This window comes from Girardinichthys multiradiatus, chromosome 18, assembly GCF_021462225.1.
Source record: "Girardinichthys multiradiatus isolate DD_20200921_A chromosome 18, DD_fGirMul_XY1, whole genome shotgun sequence".
NCBI classification, from domain to species: Eukaryota; Metazoa; Chordata; class Actinopteri; order Cyprinodontiformes; family Goodeidae; genus Girardinichthys; species Girardinichthys multiradiatus.
In genome coordinates, this window is record NC_061810.1 from 16409670 (window position 1) to 16432206 (window position 22537).

A 22537-nucleotide genomic window follows, 5' to 3' on the forward strand; every position below is an offset into this window, starting at 1 on the left:
GGGCATGGTATAAAAGACAGAAAAGGCTAGGACAAAAATGTTATTGAGCAGTTTTAACTATACATACTGAAAAAGTACAAAAAACTACTTCACATTACCGTTAACACTACCTACCTATAAAATAACTCTAGAGAGCTTCATGTTTTCTTTCTCCCTTTTTCAAAATACAATATATTGCCAGGCGTATTTGTCTGTCTACTTTTATTTTATACAGGAATTAATTCCAGAATTCTAAAGTGAAGTTCTGTTAAAATATCATATAGTTCAAATCTAAGTCTTGGCATTTTCATTTCATTCATTATAAATCCAGATTAGTTGGTCCCTGAGCTAAGACTAAAGAGGAGTTCTACCATCTAAAAACAACTCCAATCTCAATAACATCATAAGAGTTTATTCAAAATCAATTTTATGAACATTTGATGAATAACCAAACAGCAGACAGAGGGAAGAGGCAGTGCTCCACCAATGATCATCCTGTGTGATACTGTACAGAAAATAAAAATAGCAAGTGTAAAAAAGAAAAATGTATAGTGGTTTAAGTTAATTAATTTTACGCTTTACGCATGCCATTTTTTCAGCACTGCAAGATCGTTGTTGACTCATTGACTCATAGCCTCCTAGCGTTGTTTCCAATGTAAATAATCAGTGGTTTCTTCAAAGGTCAACATCCAATGCAGGATAAGTGTTTGAAGGTTTCTAAGATAGTATTTGCATAAACTGCTTGAGATTAGAGTTGCTTTTAAATCCTAGCTTTAATCTTCAGGACCAACTAATCTGGATTTATACCAAAAACACAATGGAAGTTATTTGCTAGAAGTAAAATGTTAATGTTACAACTTTTTTACAGAACCTTACTTAAAAAAAAAAATAAACAACTTAACTAATCCATTAAGGTTGAGGAACAGAATATTAAATTTTAACCAGAATATTTAAAATCAAAAAGAATAAGCATAAGGTATGAATGTATATTCATACATTATACTTAAAAGCTGATGCCTGAACCTAGCTGTATACTTGTAATTGTGATTCCCTAAGTTTACCGTAAAAGCAAAAGAAAATCTCCAATTTACTTATTTTCTTAATTGGAATGAGAAGTAAACCTAAAACAGCTACATCTGTTTTACTGTATAGTGGCTTTATAAAAACTGTCTGAGACAAGTCTTATTATGTTTTGTAGCCTTCTTCTTAAGTAACCAAATCCACTTTGACAAAAGTTGGGTTAAGGCTCACCATCTCAGTGCTATAAGTGCATATAAGTGGAGATAAAGTGTCCATTTTACTGTCTTTTCCGTTATGTTCTCTGCAACTTGAGATGGGAAGATAACTACATCTATGATATCAGAGAGGCTGGGAACAGGTGTGTGATTATGGCTGACAGATTGCATGTTGTTTTTTTTTTTCTGTCTATCTCTCTACATTTCTGCTGATGGAGAAAAGATGACGTGAACACATCTGTGCTCTGTACAACAGCAGCTCTGACTGCGTACAGGTGTTGAGCTGATTTCAAATTCTCTCCACATACTAAATGCCATTCCCTTGGCTGTAACTGCAACAGCTATTGGAAAACCTTCTTTTTGCGTTTAGAAAACTTTTTAAAAGCAGTCGGGCAAATAATTGGCAAGAACGAAAAAAATAAGAAACTACTATTTTTAAAATGTAATTTGGAATCTGAAACGTGGAGATGCTGCCTCCTCACTTTTAGACGCATACACACACACACAAGACTGAAAACTGTAGCAACAACCTGGTGTGCAGCAATGTCATCACCCTCACAATCTGCTGAGCATTTTTCTGCACCTGCACATGGCTACACTGTGTTGAAGTGTTTGACAACTACGGCATCTCCTCATTTTGTCTTCGTTCCTTTTATTTAATTTCATACTATTTATAGATATCATGTCCCATTGGTACCAAAAGCCCTCTGCATTCATTAAAATATTCATTAAAAAGTTGTACTCATAAGGGGGGAAAGGGGAGTACTGATCTCCTATTTAAAGCCCAGATCGGCCCAAAAGAGATGCAGTTTGCAGCCCTTGATTCTACAGCTGGATAAAGACCTATTTAACTAATTAAACTGCTTAATTATAAGCTCTGACTCATATGCAAACTTCCATGTAATATTTTTCAGCTGAAATAAATGTAAACTCTTTTTACCAAGCCAGTGCTTGTTCAGCATTTCTCTACCAGGTTGTTTTCAAATAGCTCATAAATATCCATTTACTCCAGATCAGATCCATTATATTTGGGTATTGTGGTGTTAAGATGCCAAAACCACCAAAAGACCGACCGACCGACCGACCATCCGTCCGTCCGTCCATCCATCCATCCTTCCTTTCCTGAGTTTTCTGACTTTGCTTTTTACTTATTCTGTTTATGTGTGTGTGTCTACTCATTTGCAAACATGTGGCTGAGGATGCAGTGGTTGTCAAACAGATGCACAATGACAGCTCCCAAAGAGGGCTGGTGATCTGGGCCAGTGAGCCAAACATGTCTCACGTCTGCACCTGTGCTGGGCATTCCTTTTCTTATCTTCATTTTTTTCTTTGTTCTGATTTATCTATCAGAAATTTTACAAGCTGTTGCGACCGGGTGACAGGCAGTGTGAGCATTTTTCACAAATATACAAGAAAAGTCAGGAAGCTCATTGCTGAAGTGCCGCATTACAGCAGTCACACATCGCCTTCATCTTCCAGCCTCCTCATGAGGAGCCTGCTCTCATTCATTTGCTTCCAAATAGTTTTTCCTCCTCCTGTGCTTGCAATCCCTTAAAGCAGTGGATGGTCTCAATATTCCAGCCATCTGATTTGGTGGCGCTCTTCCAGCACTGGTTCAGGCCTGATGATCCCAGCAGGTTCGCCATCAGCAGCACCAATCTTTAGGAGATTTTTTTATCCACCATATTGGAGGTATCTGCTTCCTCGCAAACATGCCGACTTTGTTTTTGTGGTGACGAATTTTTATGTTTCACAAATTAAAGGACAGTTTTATTGCCCCCGAAGGGTTTATCCATGCCCCTCTTCAATGTGATGGACTTATCACCTTGCTCCTCTGAGTTAATTACACATTAATATACTTTGGTTTCATTTATGGAGCTCTTTGATTTTGCACTAAAACTAAATGATAATGAAGCCCATTCTATCTGACATCTCCTTCTCTTTTTTATGTGAGAAGGCCAATTCAAAGTTTATAGTTAGATATGTCTAAAATAAAAATAAAAAACAATAAAAGTTCTTAAAATGAGGAATGAGTAAGACATTTTTTTGCACCTGAAGATTAAAATAGAGGAATGTATCTAACAAAAAGACTGGAATAGGCTGATGTAATAGTCTGGTTGTGCCAGACTAATTTGGATTTTTTGCTTCAGAGAGAGAGAGAAACAAATGACTGCTTGGAGCTTGTAACTCACCATGACATCTGTGATCCAGAGAGGCCATGAATTCAAAAGACAAATCAAAATATGTGACCCTATTAAGATCTTTCAAACGATTAAAGTAATGAATCCCTTGTATCTAGGAGCTGTTTTTCTTTAGCTATAACAACTTTGCATCTTTGATTATTACTGACAGGCACATCCTTTGTGGCAGCCCTGCAGTCTGTAATCTTTGATTTATATAAAACCTGTAATCACAGCAATACTTGCAAAACCTGATTTTTGCAGGTGAAATGCCTACAGGTTTCATGGAGAATGAAAATTGTGAAAGTGTTGAAAGGGATTTCATTATTATTCTTCAAAAAAAAGAAGTCAGTGAAGCAGGGTTAGCAGTGAGTCAGCCCTGTAATTAAAGAGGAGCGATCAATCTGTACCACTGACCACACTACTTATGCCAAGACCATTGAATGGCTGCAGTAAAGAGCTAATTTAGAACCATTAGGGACTGCCAAGTTTGCAAACACCCTAGTAATGATGATGGCTGATTCTAGTTCAAGGCTTGGCCTCTGTATAACAGTCAGACCTGGCAGTCACCTTTTAGGGATCTGTAAAAGATCTCACATAAAGAGAAATATATTTTCTTTTTTAATATTTCCTTTACTCAGTCATTTGCATGTTCAATGGATGTTGGGTTAATGCTCACATCTCCATGTCTGTGCCTGGCCAATCCTTTCTTCTTCCAAAGAAACATGAAACACAAACGTTTGCCAGTTTGCCAGTTTTTTAGGTGATTACAAACGTATTCCTATATGGTGTTCAAACTCAACTCTTTCACATTTCCTTACGTCACAACCACAAAATTCAACGTAAATGGCAAACATATTTTCTTGAGATTTGATTCTAGAGCAACACCAAGTAGCACAAAATTGTGCAGTGGAAGGAACATGATACATGGTTTTCATAGTAGAAACATGTCTGTCAACCTAAACTAAGAGATAGCATTAATTAGGAATGCAGCCAACAGGCCCATGCTAACTGGAAGAGCTGCAGAGATCCACAGCCCAGGCGGGACTGTAAACAGGATAACTATAAGCTGTGCAGCACAATTTTGTTTTTTTCCTATGGACATGTGAGTGATCACACCACGTCACCCCACATACACAATGAAACATGTTGGTGCCATCATCTTGCAGTGGGGATACTTTTTTTCAGCATGGACAGACTTGCTGGCCAGACTTAAAGGGAAGATAAATCTAGTTAAATAAAGGCCAATCATTGAAGAAAACCTATTGATTGAGACTTGAAACTACAGATGAGGTTCAACTTCCAGCAGTACAACAACATTAAACATACAGCCAGAGCTGCAATAGAATGATTTAGATTAGGGGTGTTCATCTCCATGTCCTCAAGGGGCTGGTGTCATGCATGTTTTTGACCTGTTGCTTCAGCACAGCTGATTCAAATGACTAAATTATCTCCTTAACATGTAATCAAGTTACCCAGATACCTGGTAATAAACCATAAATCAGTTGAGCTAGGTGTGTTGAACCAGGGCAACATTTAAACATGCAGTACACCAGCCTTTGAGGACTAACTTTGGACACCAGTTATTTAGATCAAAGTACATTTAGGTGTTAGAATAGCCCAGTCAAAGTCTAAACCTAAATCCAGCAGAAAGTCTGGGGCAAGACCCAAACATTGATATTCACTGATGCATCCCATCCAGTCTAATTGAACTCCAGCATCTTTGCAAAGAACAATGGCCAAAAAATACAGTCTCTAGATGTGCAAAGCTTGTAATGACATACCCCAAAATACTAGCAGCTGTTCTACAGCAAAGGGTGGTTCTAAGTTGAAAAAGTTTAGGTTTAAAAACACCTTGGCAAGACACTGTATTTTCCATTTAGAACACAGTTCCTCTCATTTGACACCACTGGTATACTCTTTCCATGGGATCTCAAACACATTGAAGGACAGAAAGAGATGGAGGAAGCCAAACCAAGTGCCTCCCCTCAAAGTGTTTTAATGGCATGTAGCCAGCAACATGACCTTAAGGTGCACCCCAGCACTGTCATTTCTACCTTTGACTTTTATGTAGCTCATCTACACCTGAGCAGACATAATGCATCAGAAATTCCCCAATGCTCTTGCATGCTTTACTTTGCTGTTCCTGAAAGGTAAACCAAGGTAAGAAGCATGAGACGAAAGACTTAAATGAGGCATGTACATAACTATTCAATAAAGATATAACCAAGTTCATTACTGGTGTTGCTTTCGGAAGCTAGCACCTATATACAGACAACGCTATGTGGAGAGAAAGGATAAAAAACTTGTGATCTCACCTTTTCAGGGAGCTTTGAGCACTTTGAGCAGTAACAGAAAAATCACCCCGCTTGAGTGTGCTCTATTCAAGGCTGAGTCCTATCAGTCACTTTCTGTCAGACTCTTCTATCTAATCTTTCTCTCTCCATATGAAAGCCTTTATGGCTGTCTTATATTCTTGACATTTAATTAATGTTTCAGTCATGTGTGCTGGAGAACCCTGACAGCAAGCCAATAACTCTGGATCTTTGCAATCAGCTGTCATGGAGTGAGCCTCACTTTTATTTTGTCTGCAGTTCTGGCTCATAATGCTGTTCTCATGCTCTCTGTCTCTTTTGCATACCAAGCACGCAATGGATTGTTAGCTTGAGAATAAACTAATGGGATCCTCCTCATGACCTTCTTTCCAATTGATGATGAAGGAACAGAAGGTGGCCACATTCTCACAGAGTTTCTTTCCTCTTTGCAAAGATCAGCATGCTCATTTGTCTGACCTGCTTGTTTTGACCCAGGATTCCTCCACCTCGCCCACCCCTCCACATATTAATGTAGAGAAGATGAAAGGGAGCCATGCCAGCACCAACGCTACAAACTCGAGCACATATAAGGAACAAGTGATTCTGAAATGCCTTTGAAATAGCAGATTTGCTGGGCCAGCTGGCCGGTGTCGAAGTAGTCTGGTCTAGTCAGAGTACAGACTTCAGTGTTCCCACGCAGGTCTGAATCAGGCATTACTCACAGCAAGTGTGCAGGGCTGATGGGTGTGTTTTCAGATTATTTGAACAAGGAAACATGATTTTAATCAATAACGTTATGTAAGGCAAACATATTAGTCATACAGCCAAAGACTGAAAAGCCACCCCCATCTACTAATCAACTGCAGAACAAAGATGTGCTTGTCTTTACTAGAGTAATGTAGTGTTGATACATTATCACAGATATAATTAAATTAAAAAGTATTCTGATTGTTTTCATCAATTAAAAAATTGCAGATCTCAAAGATAAGCGACAAGTATGTGTGTTTACAGAGCATAAACACAGGAAAGTGTTCTCCAAGACACAGCAGAAAGAAGCATGTTTAACTGGAGTTATCGATAGCTAAGGACTCAGGAGTTGAGGATTCACCTTTGTTTCTACCTCTTGAATTACTTTCAAAACGTTTCCTCTAGGCAGAGATTATATCTGAAAATAAAACACCAAGTTTAAATCTTGGTTGCTGGTGAGTTATTTAAGAAAAAATGGTGGAAATTCAATTGTATCACTTATTCTATAGACTACATATTTTTTACTCTTTTCAACCTGGTTTTCAAAAACAAAACCCACAGAGACGTATGTAGAACTTCCTACCACCTTTATGCCAATAACAATCAGCTGTATGTGTCTTTTAAGCCTAACCTATTGGATGGACTTGAAATCATCTTGTCTTAAATGCCAGTATGAGTAAGAACATGACTGAACCCCCACTAGAATTGCATTCATGAATCTGTGTTTGTTCCTCACTTTTGCATGAAAGACAAATCAGATGCTGCCTGTTTTTACTTGTCAGTGAGTTAAGGGATGCTCCCATACCTAAATGTATTTCTAGCTCATCACAAGGCAACAAATAGACAAACAGGACAGACACTCATGCAAATGTTTCACTCACATCCATAGACAATGTATGATCAGTCAGAATCAGCCTTATTGCCAAGTTTGTGCGCACAAGCTAAGAATTTGACTCCAGTACACTTTGCTCTCAGTAAAGATTTATTTTCCCCCCAATATAAATAGAAATAAAAATTATAAATATCTTCAAAATGTACATACATACACATGTGACTTTACAGAGAAGATAATGTGAAATCCGTCCAAGTATGCATGGTGTTTTGGAACTCTGTCATGTGTTCATCAAAGAAACTGCCTGGCAGAATAAACTGTTTCTGTGGTGGCTGGTTTTAGCAAACAAGGCTCTGTAGCGCTGACCTGAAGGTAAAAGACTAAACAGTTTATATGCAGGGTGTGTGGGGTCTGCAGAGATTTTAGCTGCCCTTTTCCTAACCTTAGACCAGTATACATCCTGGAAATAGCAAAGGTCCGCCTTGATTATTTTCTCTGCATGTTTTAGACACTGTGGGAGGAAGTCAATGTGCCTGGACAGAACCCACACATACATTGGGAGAACACACAAACTCTTTACAGAGAAGATCTTCCAAGGATTTGGACCCAGGACCGTCTAACTTCAAGCCAACAGTGCTAACAATTGCACCTCTGTGCAGTCCATGATCCATGTATACAAAGTATTTCTTGTTTGTATTTCTTTCATTTGGTCTCTGTTGATTTTGAGAAAATCGTTCGACACATCCTTTTCTTCACACTTAGTCAATTGCAATTTCCTGTTTGATGGACCGGATAAAGAACCTCTTTTGCACATTCTGTCTAATTCAAAAGGCTGTTGTCAGACTCACCAGTACAGTGTAGCAAGTAAGCAGTGGAAAAACACTTATGATCCTTTTTATTTATACTACAGATATATATTTTGCTGTCAGATTTTATAAACAGCACTTCACTGAGTCTGACAGTCTGAGTCTGTAACAATATTTTAATTCCCTGTCACTTATTAGCCAAAGTTATTTCTTTCAAGTCTAACCCCTTTTTAGGTCCTTCACCCACATCCACTGTTTCTAACTGTACCTCAGAAAGTTAATGAGTATGTTGTAGAAATTGAGTTTAATGTTACGTACAGGCTAGTGACAAACAGTCAGTCAACTTCGTCCATTAACCCTTACCTGTTGAAAATATTTTTTGCCCTAGTCTGCTATATATTGGCAGGCTTTGTAAAAATATATCTTGGCCTATATGCTAATAAGACTGAGACCATTGTTTCATCATCTTTAGACTGTTGCAATGGTCTCTTTACCAATGTAGATAAATTATCTCCTTCAGACCTCCAAGGTATTTAAAATACTACTGCCAGATTGCTAACATGATCTAGTAAGCAGACTCATATCACTTCCGCTCTATATTAATTACACTTGCTCCCAGTAGTGTTTAGGATTCATTATAAAATTATTTTGTCACCTTAAGAGCTATGATTAACAGGCTCTAAAATATATATCCTGACTTCTTCCTAAACACACTGCTTGTAGTTGTTATTGATTAGAGTTGGAATCTCTTTGCTGTTCTGAGTATAAAAGAAAAAAAACAATACATTTAATTAAATTAAATTAAATTAAATTAAATACAGACGAAACAGCACCTTTCTGTCTATGTTATCAAGACAATGTCACAGTTTACCGTTTCAACTTAAGTTAGCCTATTATGTGGATAATTATAAAAAGTAGTTAAAAACATTGTTGTTTAATCAGGCTTTCTCTTGATGCTAATACTTGTTCTTTCTCTATGCAGGGTGCTTTTTTTTTATTATTTATTTTTTACCTTGCTAGGACCACATTTATTTTTCAGAAGTCACTTAAACAAGGTGTCAGAAACAATCCTCAGATATGTTGGTCCATGTTAACCTGATTGCATCACCCAGTTGCTGCTGATTTGTCAACTGGACATTATTTAGAAAACCAGTTTGAGATTAATAGATTTTTGTGCTTCATTGTTCGTTATCCAGTTTAAAGGTACAATGTTGTACTTCAGAAAGGGTATTCCTCTTACCAAGTGGTTATTTGAGCTTGAGGCATGTTTGTCCATACAGCTGCTTGAACAATTCTTTGAGAACCCAGGAGATGGTTGTGCTAGAGAATCCCAGCAGATGAGCAGTTTCTGAAATAGTCCAACCTTTCTATCTGACGCCAAGAACCATGCCACATTCAAAGTTACTTAAGTCCCCTTTCTTCCCCATTCTGGTGCCTATTATAAATCTCACCAAGCCTACATGCATTGAGTTGCTGTTCTGTGATTGGCTAATTTGGTATTTGTGTTTGGTGCCGGTGAGTTTAAATAAATGTTACACACACAATAGACTTCCCAATTTTAGTCATTTTCATTTTGCTACCAATCCTTGTAAATATAAGGGGCTTTTAGTAAGAAAATATCAAAGTCTGTGGACTGATTTTAGGAAGATCTAATAGGTACAGAGCTTTAAACTAAATCCAATCATCTGGCTCTGAGATAAAACTTTGGAATTTGATTATTCTTTTCAAACTGAAGTAAAGTTTGCAAAAGTAATGCTTTTTTTTAGCATGTTTTAATTTCAGCAGTGGCAGGTGTAGAATGCTGTATATGCATGTTTGAATGGGCTAAGGTTTATACACATATCTTACCATAAAAGAATACTTTTTGCTCGTTTTCATTAGATCTACAAACACACCCCGAATATTTTTTTTTTCTTTCTTTTCATCTGTCTCAGATCGGTTTGACAGCAGATATCTCACCCATAACAACCTTCTCTCCAATCATGACGCTATTGCAGGGAAATATGGCAGCTGCTTGCAAGGCTTTGATTTCATCTTGCCCCAGATCTGCATTGTAATGAGAACTCAGGTCAATCAATAATTCACAGCCGTTTCCCTTAAAAAAACAAAAGAGAGAGGAAAGAAAGAAAAACAGATCAGCTCATTGGTAAAACAGAAACAGGACTTTGATGTGTGCCATTGGAGGCGCACATGCTCTCCTCCGTTTGTATTTGTCAACACTGAGAGCCGCAGAGGAGAGGAAAGTACATGAGCGCGTCTGATCAGTGTAATGGATTTGACTGACTTACATTTACCCGTGACATGTACTGTATGTGTGCAGGCTCTGCACTGAGTGTGTAGAGAGTTGATTGTTGTTTGGAGAGTCATGCTGTGACTTTGGCTTCCTAAGCTTCCAACCATTGTGTACAGGGCTTCTCTTTTAGCAAGCACATTTTCTGACTGCAGTTTTACAACATCCATGGACAAACTGAGATAGAAAAAAAAACTGCTAATAATCTGTGTACACCCGACAAGCACCCGCAACTGTCTGTGAAGATCATTAGTACATTGAACCTAAGAAATTAAGGGTTTGTCTCTCAGTTCATTATCAGTTTTTGTGAATGCGGTAGAACAAACTAATTAAATTAAGCATCTTTTAATAACTAGAGCAATGCCACATGCTTGTATCCCTCTGTAATAAACATCCTAGTAATGATCACATTTGATTCCTGTTTCTTTTTCTGTGTTTATATTTCAATAGTTCCCCCGGACGACCCAGTGATCAGTGGAGGACCTGTGGTGAGCCTGAGAGCCGGTGATCCTTTAAACCTGACGTGCCACGCTGACAATGCCAAACCTGCGGCCTCCATTATTTGGATTCGCAACGGAGAGGTCCTTAACGGGGCAATGTACTCCAAGGTAAGCACTGAGGTGTGTGTCATAACAGGTATGTAGACCACATGGGTGTGTGTTTGGGGGTGTTGTATGAATATGTTGGGAAGAACTCTGGCCCATTCAATTTCTGTTTGTTTTTATCAACAATATATGTATTTAGCATTTTTTCCTTCATATGGCGGGGGGAAAAAGCATTGGACATGTCAATGTTTTTCCTCAGTAAATATATTTAGAATCAGGCTACTGACCTGAAATTCACACTAGTAGTGAGGAACAGCACAAGGAATCCACACATAGGGAGAAATGAAAACAAATTAGTCCATAAATTAATTTATGGTGTAATAAAGTGCACTTTTATTTTATCCCCAGGTTCCTATCAAAAATGTCCCAGTAAATTTCTGCATTTATCCTTTATTCAATTATATGATGTCTGCTGGTACCATATGCTAAAAACACAGCCCGGCATCATGATGTTCTCACCTTTAAACTAGACTAGTGCTATGACATTTTGGGGGGACGTCCAGAGCTTCTTCTCCACACATGATGAGTGCAATTACATCCAAAAAGTGCAAGTTTGGTCTCATCTGACTAAAGTATATTCCCTGCTGTAACTATAGCACAGTGTTAAATCATGCCTCAGTCATTACTTTGTCTCAGCCACAAAAACAGAAGCCTTTTTCTTACCCATCTGATTCACAAATCATCTAAGACAAGCAGATGGTCAGACCATGTGACTATCAAAAACTTTGTCTCTTTCTAGTCTTTTTTTTTTATTTCGTCCGAAAGAAGCTTGCATGATTCCAACCAGTTCTGACCTACAGTGTAAGGTTCCTGAATGTTTTAATTTCACAGTTTGATTTTCGATGGCAGTTTGTTTTTAGACTTTGGATGCCACTGCAGTCCCAACCCCTTTCATGCTGTGGTTAAATGAACCTAAACACTGGATTGACATTAGTCCTTAAAGCTTAGCCATCAATTTAAATCGGTTATATTCTATTTATGTTTAAACAAACACATAAAGGGACAAGGCACTTTAGGAGACTAACACAGCCCCTCCCTTCCTCCTCTCCCCGCGCTGTCTCATCCCATTATTGGCAGATAAATGCCATTGATTGGGCTGAGGTACGACACCAGGCCGATTTGAATATAGTGATTGCCGGAGGTGCTGTTTGCTAATGGTAGCCAGAGGAGAATGCTTCCTACCTTCCCTACTTCCTTGGAAGTGAAGACATATATGAAGACATTGAGAGCCAGTAGGTGACGGTTGTGCGCATGCCTGCACCTGAGTATGAGCTTCCCTCCTCTTATCTCTATTGCCTAACATTAAAAAGCAATGAGTTCAATTAAACCAAGATGACTTTTCTTGGGTCCGCAGAGAAGCAGGGGGACATTTTGAAAACATAATCATCTGCTCTGATGGTCTTCTCATTTCCAACAGATGAAGAGGTCTAATGTGAGCAGATGTGGTAAAGGGTTCACAAAGATGGCTTTACTGATGGTGTCATGTGTAATGACAGTTCTGACCCATCCAAAACCTCATGTCTGTAACCTCATGAAAACTATTTACTGAACCAGTGATTAAATTAAAACTCTATGATTAAAACTAACATTAGGCAACCCTATGTGTTGCTTTTAACCAAAAACGATGCGCTGCTTATTATTAGTGAGAGTAGCTTAGGAATTTATAATTGTAATCTATAATGAAGACGCTCACCAAAGGAGAGAAAGAAGAAGATAAATAATTTACATATAAAAAAACCCAATGAAATTAATTGAAGGCCTTCAGCTCTAACCCGTGCTCAAGAGTTCTCACATTCAAATCTGTATTGGCATTTTACAATATTAATTATTTGATGCAACAATTGGAGAATCATGGGTTAGAATTTTGAGGATGACTTCCAATCTTTGTTTTTCTAAAGCTTTGTCCTACTGATGCTTTATTTATTTATTTATTTATTCACTCATTCATTCATTCATTCATTCATTCATTCATTCCAGTCCTTTCCTGGAAGCATTTCAGTAAGACCTTTTTTTAAAGGCGCTGTTAATTTTGTATTCATAGATTTGTTTCTTGCATTGTTATCATGACGCACAAATGACGTATTTAACTACTGGACAGTCAATGAAATAAAAAGACAACTGTGGAAACAAATAATTATATCACATCCAAATGTTATGTTCAATGTCTTTAGTAAAAATGTTTTCATCTATTTAATTGATCACAATTTATCCATTGTCACTCACACATTTATTAGAAAAACCTTATCTTTCATGGTAATTTGTTTAAGGTAACTTAGACCCAATTATGTTTATATGTTTTATGCAAAGTCAAAAGCATGCCCATTTGATCACTTTGGACAAGAAGAAATATTTTCTGAAGGTAGTTGTGTTTTTATTTAAGTGACTCTTGTGCATTGTGCTGTTTCTCTAAGGAAGATAATTATGTGCAAACATATTGTCTCAAACATATTTTTATAACAAATCTTCTATAGCTATTTTAGCAACTGGGTGAGATTTAACTATAGGACAATTATTTTACAGTATGTTTTACAGTCTATATACTGTAGGTTGCAGTTTTTATGACTTTAATGCTTCAACTGAATAGATATGCACTTGTTGGGCTCTTCCTGGCTGAGGTTTTTGATCAGTTCTGATGTTTATTGGACTATGGACTGTGAAACCTAAAGAGAAAAAAACATTGTATCTATGTCTAATGATAGAGACAGTAGTATGGAGTCCACCTAAAATAAAGAAATTAATTAATTATTTAAAGAATTTTATTTCCATTTATACATCAAAGCTAAATTCAAAAACAGTGCTTTAAAGGACAGACTGAGCTAAAACTGTGGGTAGTTTTAGTTTTAATAAATTTAATGCAGTGTTTCCAGTGTTTGACAGAACACTGATCAAAGTCTACAAAGGCAAAATTCAAATCCTGCTGTGATTGATTGGTGCATCTGCAGTAGCCAGAGGATAGCTTGTAGTTTTTGACAGTTATTTCCACAGCTATCAAACTTGTTTGTAATGTAAGAGAATGTTTATGCTGCAAAATGTCTCTTATTGCTTGAAAATGCATTAATCAAACTGATAAGGGAAATAGTGTTTTTGTTATAAGTTTCTTTGTTTCTCTTACCTTCAGGAGGTCAGAAATAATTAATTACACCTAAGCCTATTGTCCTGTTTTAATCTGGTTGTGTTATTATTCTTTGTTGCTTTATATGTTAATGAATAAGAATACATCTCAATTTGTAATGTGAAAAGGGGTCGAATTTTTGTGCGGCTGCCAGCTAACCCTGTTTCTAAGATTAATGACTGCAGACAGGTCCAGAGCGATGATGGAAACAATCCCGATTGTGTCGCAAAGAACATTACATAGACATATTCCGCGTCTGACAACTAATGTGCTCTGCTTTCAAAGTGACTCACACACAAATATGAATTTCATCACATGGTTCTTCACATGGAAATGGGATTTACAGAGCATGGGAACTGTAATATTACCTTTCTACAAGTCTCAGAAATGCCAAAAAAAACTAATATGTTCACTCCAGTGGTGCAGATGCTTCAGAATTATGTTCTTTTAAAAGATACATTGAGATGGTGGAACTATGAAGTGATAAGATAATATATATATATATATATATATAAATATATATATATATATATATATATTATGTCTTGCATCATTTTGCAAACAGAACATTTCCTTTTTTTTACTACACTACACAGAATGTGGAATGCTTTGGCAGGAAGGATAACATAGTTGGATTATGGTTTAACTGGACTGAAATCCTTGCATTAGTGTGAAAGAATGAGCAGATAATAAATACGGCTTTTTTTCATACTGGTTTTACTCTAAGCCACAAGCTGAAAGGTAGGCAAAAATTAAAGGTTAGGTGATGAAATAATATTGTCGGCACTCCTTGCACTTACAAAATAGTGCACAAACTCCAACATCAATTGTTACTTCCAAAAACAGTGTGCTGTTGTGTGAAGTCATTATTTTTCTTCTACTTAGGCTTCACGAACCATTCAGAAGCATGTCTGATGGCGGTCACAATTAAATAGTAGTGTGAACCACCACGCAAAAAAACGGATTTCAGCAAAAAAATCTAAATTAAGCATCAAGACCAGTGTTGTGTGAACATAGCCATCTTGACTTGGCAATATTTCCCAGCTGTACTTCTGCAAAGGTTCTCCAGATCTATTAGATTGTGCTAATATCTCTTGTCCACAATGCTCTTCTGGTGACCCCACATATTTTCTGCCAGATTTGGGCTATGACTACACCAATTCAAAGCTTTGATTTTCTTGTTGAGAAGCCATTCTGCGGTTGATGTGGGTGTCCACATAGACTGACAGTAAAGCTGAAAAATGAAATCCCTTTTTATGCTCTAAAGCTTTTTCTCCCAGGTTAGAGGGTTCCTATACATACACCAAAAATGCCCTGTCTAGTGGCACATGCCAGATTGAGTCAAACCATTCTAAAATATGGATGAATCGGTTTTATTTATATTTTAAAACAGTAAGATTGAACAGCCCAATTACGAAATTAGGTTTATGGTTTTACTTTATTAAAAGATTTAAAATGTAACTACTGTCATGTGTTTTTTGCAAGGATGCTATTTTCAACAGACATTTATAATACCCCCGGGAATACTTTCAAGAACCCCGATGGGTAATTTTATACCCATATGAGAACCTGTACCTTAGGCCATAGCACATTTTTACACAAGGTTTTAGGAGATGGTAGCGAGGCTTGGATGTTTTCTTAGGAAGATGATTCTGTGTTTGAACACAACCAGGACTTGCCAGAACTTCCTGCAGCTATTTAGGAGTTGTTTTCAGGCCGTCCTGACCAATTTGCATTTTATTTTTTCATTAATTTAGGAAGAATCACCCAGTTTGTAATTTCAGGTCAATCAGATTCATCCGAGAAGACTGAATGCTGAATCTGAATCGAAACACTCTTAAACACAGTATTACTAATAAACATCCACTGTTACTTTTAGTGCTTGTGGTTTTTATTTTCACATTGGTGTTATTTTATCAGTTGGGTTTTAGAGTTGCTGTTTGCAATTCCAGTACCAATACAGTCAAATTGTGGATCTCAATATTGGTTTTACTTCTTTGTTTTTTCTGTTGAAGAGAACTGAGCCTTCAGCCTTCTCTAAAGGGAAGGCAGGGAAATGCATTTCAACTTTGTGGTTGACCACCATACACCCTGTTGCCCACACAATTTGTTCTATTCAGTGACTTTGTTCTGTCCTGCACTGTTTAGCATAGCCTCCCAGAGCCCTCCTCTGAACGCCGGAGTCAGAGCAGAGAGCCAGCGAGCGCTACCAACCGATTCCAGATGGCTTCCACAATACGGGGCTCAGAGGATGAGCACTGAAAAGAAGATTGATTTCCTTTGTGGAGTTTGACAAGCCACGCACTAGAGCACAGCTCTCCAGGCACACAAAAGGAAGCTCTGAAAAAAACTTATGTAAAATTTCTTTTTTTATATAATTTTATATCAGCCTGCCTTTGGGGGTAAAACTACAGCCAGAATGTTTTGATGGTCTGCTACTGTTTCCTGTAAAGGAGCCGATGTATATTTCACTTAATTTTAACTTCTTTATTGCTCACACAATTATACATAAAATAATACATAAAAATCCTTGCAATGGTAATTTTTCTTTTCTTTTATTCTCCATTTGCAGGCATTTTAACAGTTTAAAGCATAATTCATATATTTTAAAGTGAGCTTCTGTGAGGAGCTTTTTTATTAGTAAAGTAAAGGTTTGCTTACTGTCGAGGTGGGTTTGTAGAAGTCTAGAGAGTGGTGGAAGGCTAACAGCTACTCAAACAAGGGACCTTGTTTTAGCTCATTAAAACAACTCTAACTGAAAATATTTATATTAACCCTCTACATTTTTAAAAGATACCTCTGTTCGGTTTCTCCCTGGTTTTTAAGCTGAACAACATATTTGTTACAATGTGAAACTGGCATAGATATATCTGCTTGCCCAGCTGATCTGCCTGGGCTAGTCTGCTTGGATAATTTCCAATAAACCACCAAGACCTGGAACAGCACAGGAATCATCTTCAGTGCTGCAGCACAAATGACAGCATGATGCAAAATCCAAGAGTTCAATAGAGAACAGAAATAAACTCAACCCAGCAGTTGTGAAGCTGGGTAATATCCAGGCATATACGGTAGCATTGTGTCCCATAGATATGAACATTTTCTTTCTGATATAATTTAATTGAATAACACAGGGGTAGTTCAAACTAGCTCTTCCACCAATCTAATAACAATTTGCTGCTAACTCACAACAATATGACATCTTTCTGCCAGAGGTAAGGTAACTATTACTGATTTTAAATTCTGAGAACTTCTCCTCAAAAATCTGAACTATCCCTTTGTTACCCCAACTTAAATAGACAATATCCAGGATACAATTCTGTTGACAATGCCCTCTTTTAGATTTCCAGATTTCAAAGTATTCAGGTACTTAAAATTAAAACAGCTGAGTCACAATGCTCCTCATTTAATGCATTTAAGCACAAAACTGGCTTTACCTCACTAAGTGTTTCTTTGCTTTTTGCAGACATTGCTCCGAGATGGCAGGAGGGAAAGCACGGTGAGCACGCTCTACCTTTCACCTTCCAACATTGAGACTGGTCAGCAGATCATCTGTAAGGCCTCTAACAAGGCAGTGCCCAACGGCAAGGAGACCAGTGTCACTATAGACATTCAGCGTAAGCATATTTTCTGTGAATCTTTTGTTCATCTCTTGTTTATGTCTGTGGCTCCAATCTCCTCCATGTCCGCCTTGGATCCTGGGAGCAGGTCTGTGGCTCGTCACACCCGCTTTTGAACATTCTTATGGAGAAACCTTCTGTACACAGGCGCGCTCACACATACACCCAAAGGCTTTTGGATTAAGGTGTTTACAGATGCACAGATAAACGGACATACTCAATATTGAGCTATAGTTACCACTAAATAGATCTTGTATTAATTAATACTGTGTACTTTTCAGTGAAAATGTTGTCCATGTTGTTATATATGCGTTTGTTGTTAGTAAATCTGTTGGGCTTCTTTTTGGCACTCACACAACAATTCTAAGTGCTAGTCTGCAGGAGAGGACAAATAAAAAAAATAAAAAAAAATCAATCAAAGAAGCTGTCTAACTAAAATGAATGAAGCTTATGTTCCAACTACCTGCTTGCTGTGGAATAAAGCAAAGTATCTCCGCCTCTCTTATTTCCTATCCCATGCCATCAGTCTCTTTGATGAGAACATCCACGATTCAAGTTGAAAATAGGCAAAGCAAGCCCAGCGTGTAAACCGCAGTGAGCCTCAATTGTCAGGGAATATTTTTTCGATCAAGAACTGCTCACAGTAAGAGAAAGGCTTTGAACAATGGGATTTTGCATCACTCACTACCCCTTCAACACCATTAAGTATGACTAATAAAGCAGAAAATGCTATTTAGAGAGCCATTATGACTGACTCCATTCTTTTTATTATGTCCACGGCAAGAGGCAAGAATGGCATGAGCGGACATAGCATAATCAGGCCAACTCAGGCGCAGGAGTAAAAATGATTAAGAGTTGTAAGTGTTTGCAACCCTAGCAGTTTGTGCTCCTGTTTTTTTTTTTTTTTTTGCTTCTTTTTCCATGCAGTCAGAGAAGAAAGTCTGCCCACATGTAAACTGATTTGTCACGATGTATAATGATGTGTCTGTGATAAATGCCTGCCGTCATAGCACCATCCGTGCCTGTAAATGTTTGATTTAACCCTGAAAAATGAGTGGAGCAGATCTCTAATTAGCATTCCAAAATGTCGTCTTTACACAATTAAAGCTCCTGAAAACATTTTTCACAGTGCGAGATGAAGCCGAGCGACAGGAGAGACTAATTGTCGAGATCCAACATGTCTCCCACAAGGCTAAGGCTCTCAACTCCCTTCCTTGCTCTCACCTCCCCTACACCACCCCTCTTCCCTTCTGGGATTTGACAGGTAGTGCTCAGCACGGCTCAGTTTAAGCAGAGATCAACACCCCACAATAAGTTGCCCCTGAATTCAAGCATGCTGCAGTTAAACTTTGATTGATTTTTGTTAGGTATTAATTTGCTTAATCTGAATGCAGGCTAATTTGATTGCAAGGTGAGTGACTTCCGCACACCTTCTGAAACACAGATGAGTTTTTGATGCTCTTGATTGCTGAGTGAAGTCTTGTTGTAAATTTGCTGCTTGCACAACTTGTTATACAGAGCCTTATAAGTGTTCACACACCTAGAACTTGTTCTCAGTCACCTCGTAGTTTTGAGATGCAAAAACATTATACATGGTTTTCAAAATATTTTGCAAACAAAATTTGGATACAGTTTGCCTTTTCTTTATAGGGGTTTGTATAAAATGAAAGGATGGATCTTGATTTGCCATCCTGTCATAATACTACTACTACTACTACTACTAGTAATAATAATAATAATAATAATAAACTGAAGATGTAAAAGACTAAAACTACTTTTCAAACATGACCTGACAAAAAGTTGCATTTTAAAATATTCAAAGCACCAAAATTAAACCTTTTACATCCTTCCACTTTTCACTCTAAACAAAAGTTAAAAGCAGTCACACTACCTACTGTATAAGGGAATTGTTTTTTCAAGAGCTTCCTGTCAGGCCGTGAAAGAAATTATGCACTTGACAATTTGGTCTTGGTAATGGTTCATGTATGTTCTCCCTCCTTTCACAGTGTAAATCAGCCAGATGTGAAAACCCATCAAAACAAGTTGATAATTGTCAACAGTTTAAAACGCCTCATTCAATCACAGGTCAAATGATTGTCACTGACCACTCAGAAATCTGTAAGTGTGTGACAAACCAGGAGCATGTCATTTAAGTTTTGTTAACGTGCATGAAAATAATGCTTGATTGGAATTTTGGCAAAGAACTGTAAAAGAAACTTAAACATTGAAATGTTGAACAGGAAAATGTAGAGGAGCAAAAACTCCTCACAAGACAAAACAATACAATACACAATACTAAGTTCACCATAGTAAGACAAAGCATAATTTTAACAATATTAATGGGAAAACTAAAGATCTATAATCAGCATAAAATATTCCAGTCTTAAGTTGACCAAGTGATATATTGCACTTTTATTCTTTGTGTTGTTAGCGGTTATCCTCACCATGCTTACAAATGCAATTGTAAATGTGTCACTGTTTTTTTGTTATGACAGGTAGTCTTTAATAATCAACTCCGTCAACAACTCAAAAACTACTGCTTGTCTTATTTTAAAATAAGAGTCTGAAAAATAGATACATGTTGTCAAGCTTAAAACATTTACCTCCATTTCCAGGGCTCATAAGTATACATTAAACTAAGACAGACTTCACATTTATGAGAAATATTGCTCAACAATATCTCATTCCACCCCTAGTTATAGCACATGCAATAGAACCAAAGTAGTGAACCGAGCAATGGGAGGAACTTGTTCACCCTGGGATAAAAACAAGTGACATACAGAACATTAGAGCAGGAAGTGGAGGGGGGAGGGGGTGTCATTCATTTTGGGGTACACATCATTTCCTGTCCACAAGCTGTCTCACACAGGATTAAACCCTTGCAGATGTTTCTCTGACACTCTGTGACTGAGCATTGTATTGAGCATGAACCGCTGAAACTGATATTGATGCTTTCGGCTCATCCTTACTAAGGCAGTCAATGAGTAAATTTCCTGCAATGGTGAATATGTTGACAGTATCCCTCTGAGTATCAGTATCCCTTGCATTCCCATCATAAAGAATTATATTTTCTGTTGAGGAATGAGCCCAACTTTTAGGCAGTTAATTGAATACCTATTTATCTTAGACTAACGCTCCTTTATGCACCATCCTAGTGACATAATACCTACACAAAAGTTTTTTATAAACTTCCCAATCTGTCTTCTTTTCACAAAATCATATATTCGACTCACTTCTGTGCTTAGCTGTCATTTTTTCCCTCTCTCACTCATTCCAAATGAGTGTAATTTAAACACAGCCCTGCACGTTGCTATACAGCTTAAACCAGTCTAAAGCCCGATGCCTTTAATAGTATTTTCTTTTTATCATTACTTTAATGCTCATGGTTTACATACACCTCAGCATTTTCCCTCCCACCAAAGTTCATCTGGATGAGGTTTAGATAAATTAGCATCTAAATGCAGTTTAGCATCTAAATGCAGTTTTTGTTGGTGATGTTGCCGAAATAAGAGGGATTTAGAGCCAGCATAGGTGATTCAGATCCCTGCTGACTTCAGTTGTCCACACCATTCCATTAGCGGACTGTAATTATTTGATAGCACACAGGGTTGCTACCCCCGATGCTGTTTTCTCCAGAAGCATGTCTTGACGTGCTTGTCACTGTTTGGACTTAAATCAGTAAACGTTCCCTCCGCCACCACAGTACGTACCACTGCAGGGGAAATCTGTTTTGGATGCAAGCTTCATGTCTCGCTAATACCCACTCATTGCATGGTTTGAAATACTCCTCAATTATTTTCTAGTGCAGTTGCATATCTGCAGAGCATTGCCCCACATAGAAGAGTGCTTTGAAATGTGTAATGGGAAATCAATGCACTGGGGACAGGCAAAGCCAAGGTTTTTCCGTATGTTTGCATTGCAAACAAGCTGAACCATGTGGGGGGAAAATGAATGCCATTTGTTGGGACTAATTAATAAAGAACATGCACATGTGCAAATTGGGAGGATTTGTTTTTGGTAGCTTGCTCAGTTACATGCTCTCCGTGCTTAATCATGCAGATAATACCAAATTCATCTGAAACAGCATCTGTGAGTAAGATGGAATAAATATAAGGTTATAGACAGGAAAATGCTCTTGTATTTCTTAGAAAACTTTTTGTTTGTTGACAGATTCTGATTCTGATATTTTAGCACATATGTATTGCAAGGATTGCAAGGCACAATATCTGCCATCATTAAACTAAGTAAATGTAGCATTCTGAATATCTTTAGATCAATATGTTAGACCTCAGGCTGTCCATCAGCCTGTTCTCCCCTGAAGTATTCCACTCAGCCAGCCAAATGACAGCATACCCATACTGAAGACAATGCAATCCTCTGTCTCCGCATCCTTTAGAGGAATCCTAACACTTCTGGAGTTTGAGCCTGGTCCTGCTGGAGAACAGCTGTCTACGATGACCCAGAGAGATTGGAAATTGAGCTTTAAGAAGTGGGGGGGTGTTATGCTGGCAGAATCTCTATGAACAGAGCAGCCGGAGGATTGTTCCAAAAACACCATCTGGTCTCCACTTTGAACTAACCCATCAAAAGTTGTCGGCCAACTACAGTATAACAACACCCTCCCCAATTTCTCCTGTTGTTTTTACTGAAGCTCCAATCATTTCTGCTTACCCGTTTCCTCCATCTATCCATTTTGCCCGTTCTAGTGATGGATTAACAGTATTGTGCATTGGTCTGCCATGGCATGCCCATCTCATTGCATTTACACATGAAAGCATTTACTTTATTAAAGAAATGCTGAAGGTCAAAGGTGAGAAAG

General features: G+C 37.7%; 1 protein-coding gene across 2 annotated transcripts in view; it reads left to right on the forward strand.

The window, feature by feature from the left end:
- Positions 1-22537, forward strand: part of LOC124884341 (kin of IRRE-like protein 3) — a 234023-nt gene that overhangs the window by 167755 nt on the left and 43731 nt on the right. For both annotated transcript variants that reach the window (XM_047392219.1, XM_047392220.1), the window contains exons 5-6: positions 10835-10992; positions 17565-17715. In XM_047392219.1, the coding sequence (XP_047248175.1) occupies positions 10835-10992; positions 17565-17715 (309 nt within the window). The remainder of the gene's footprint in view (positions 1-10834; positions 10993-17564; positions 17716-22537) is intronic.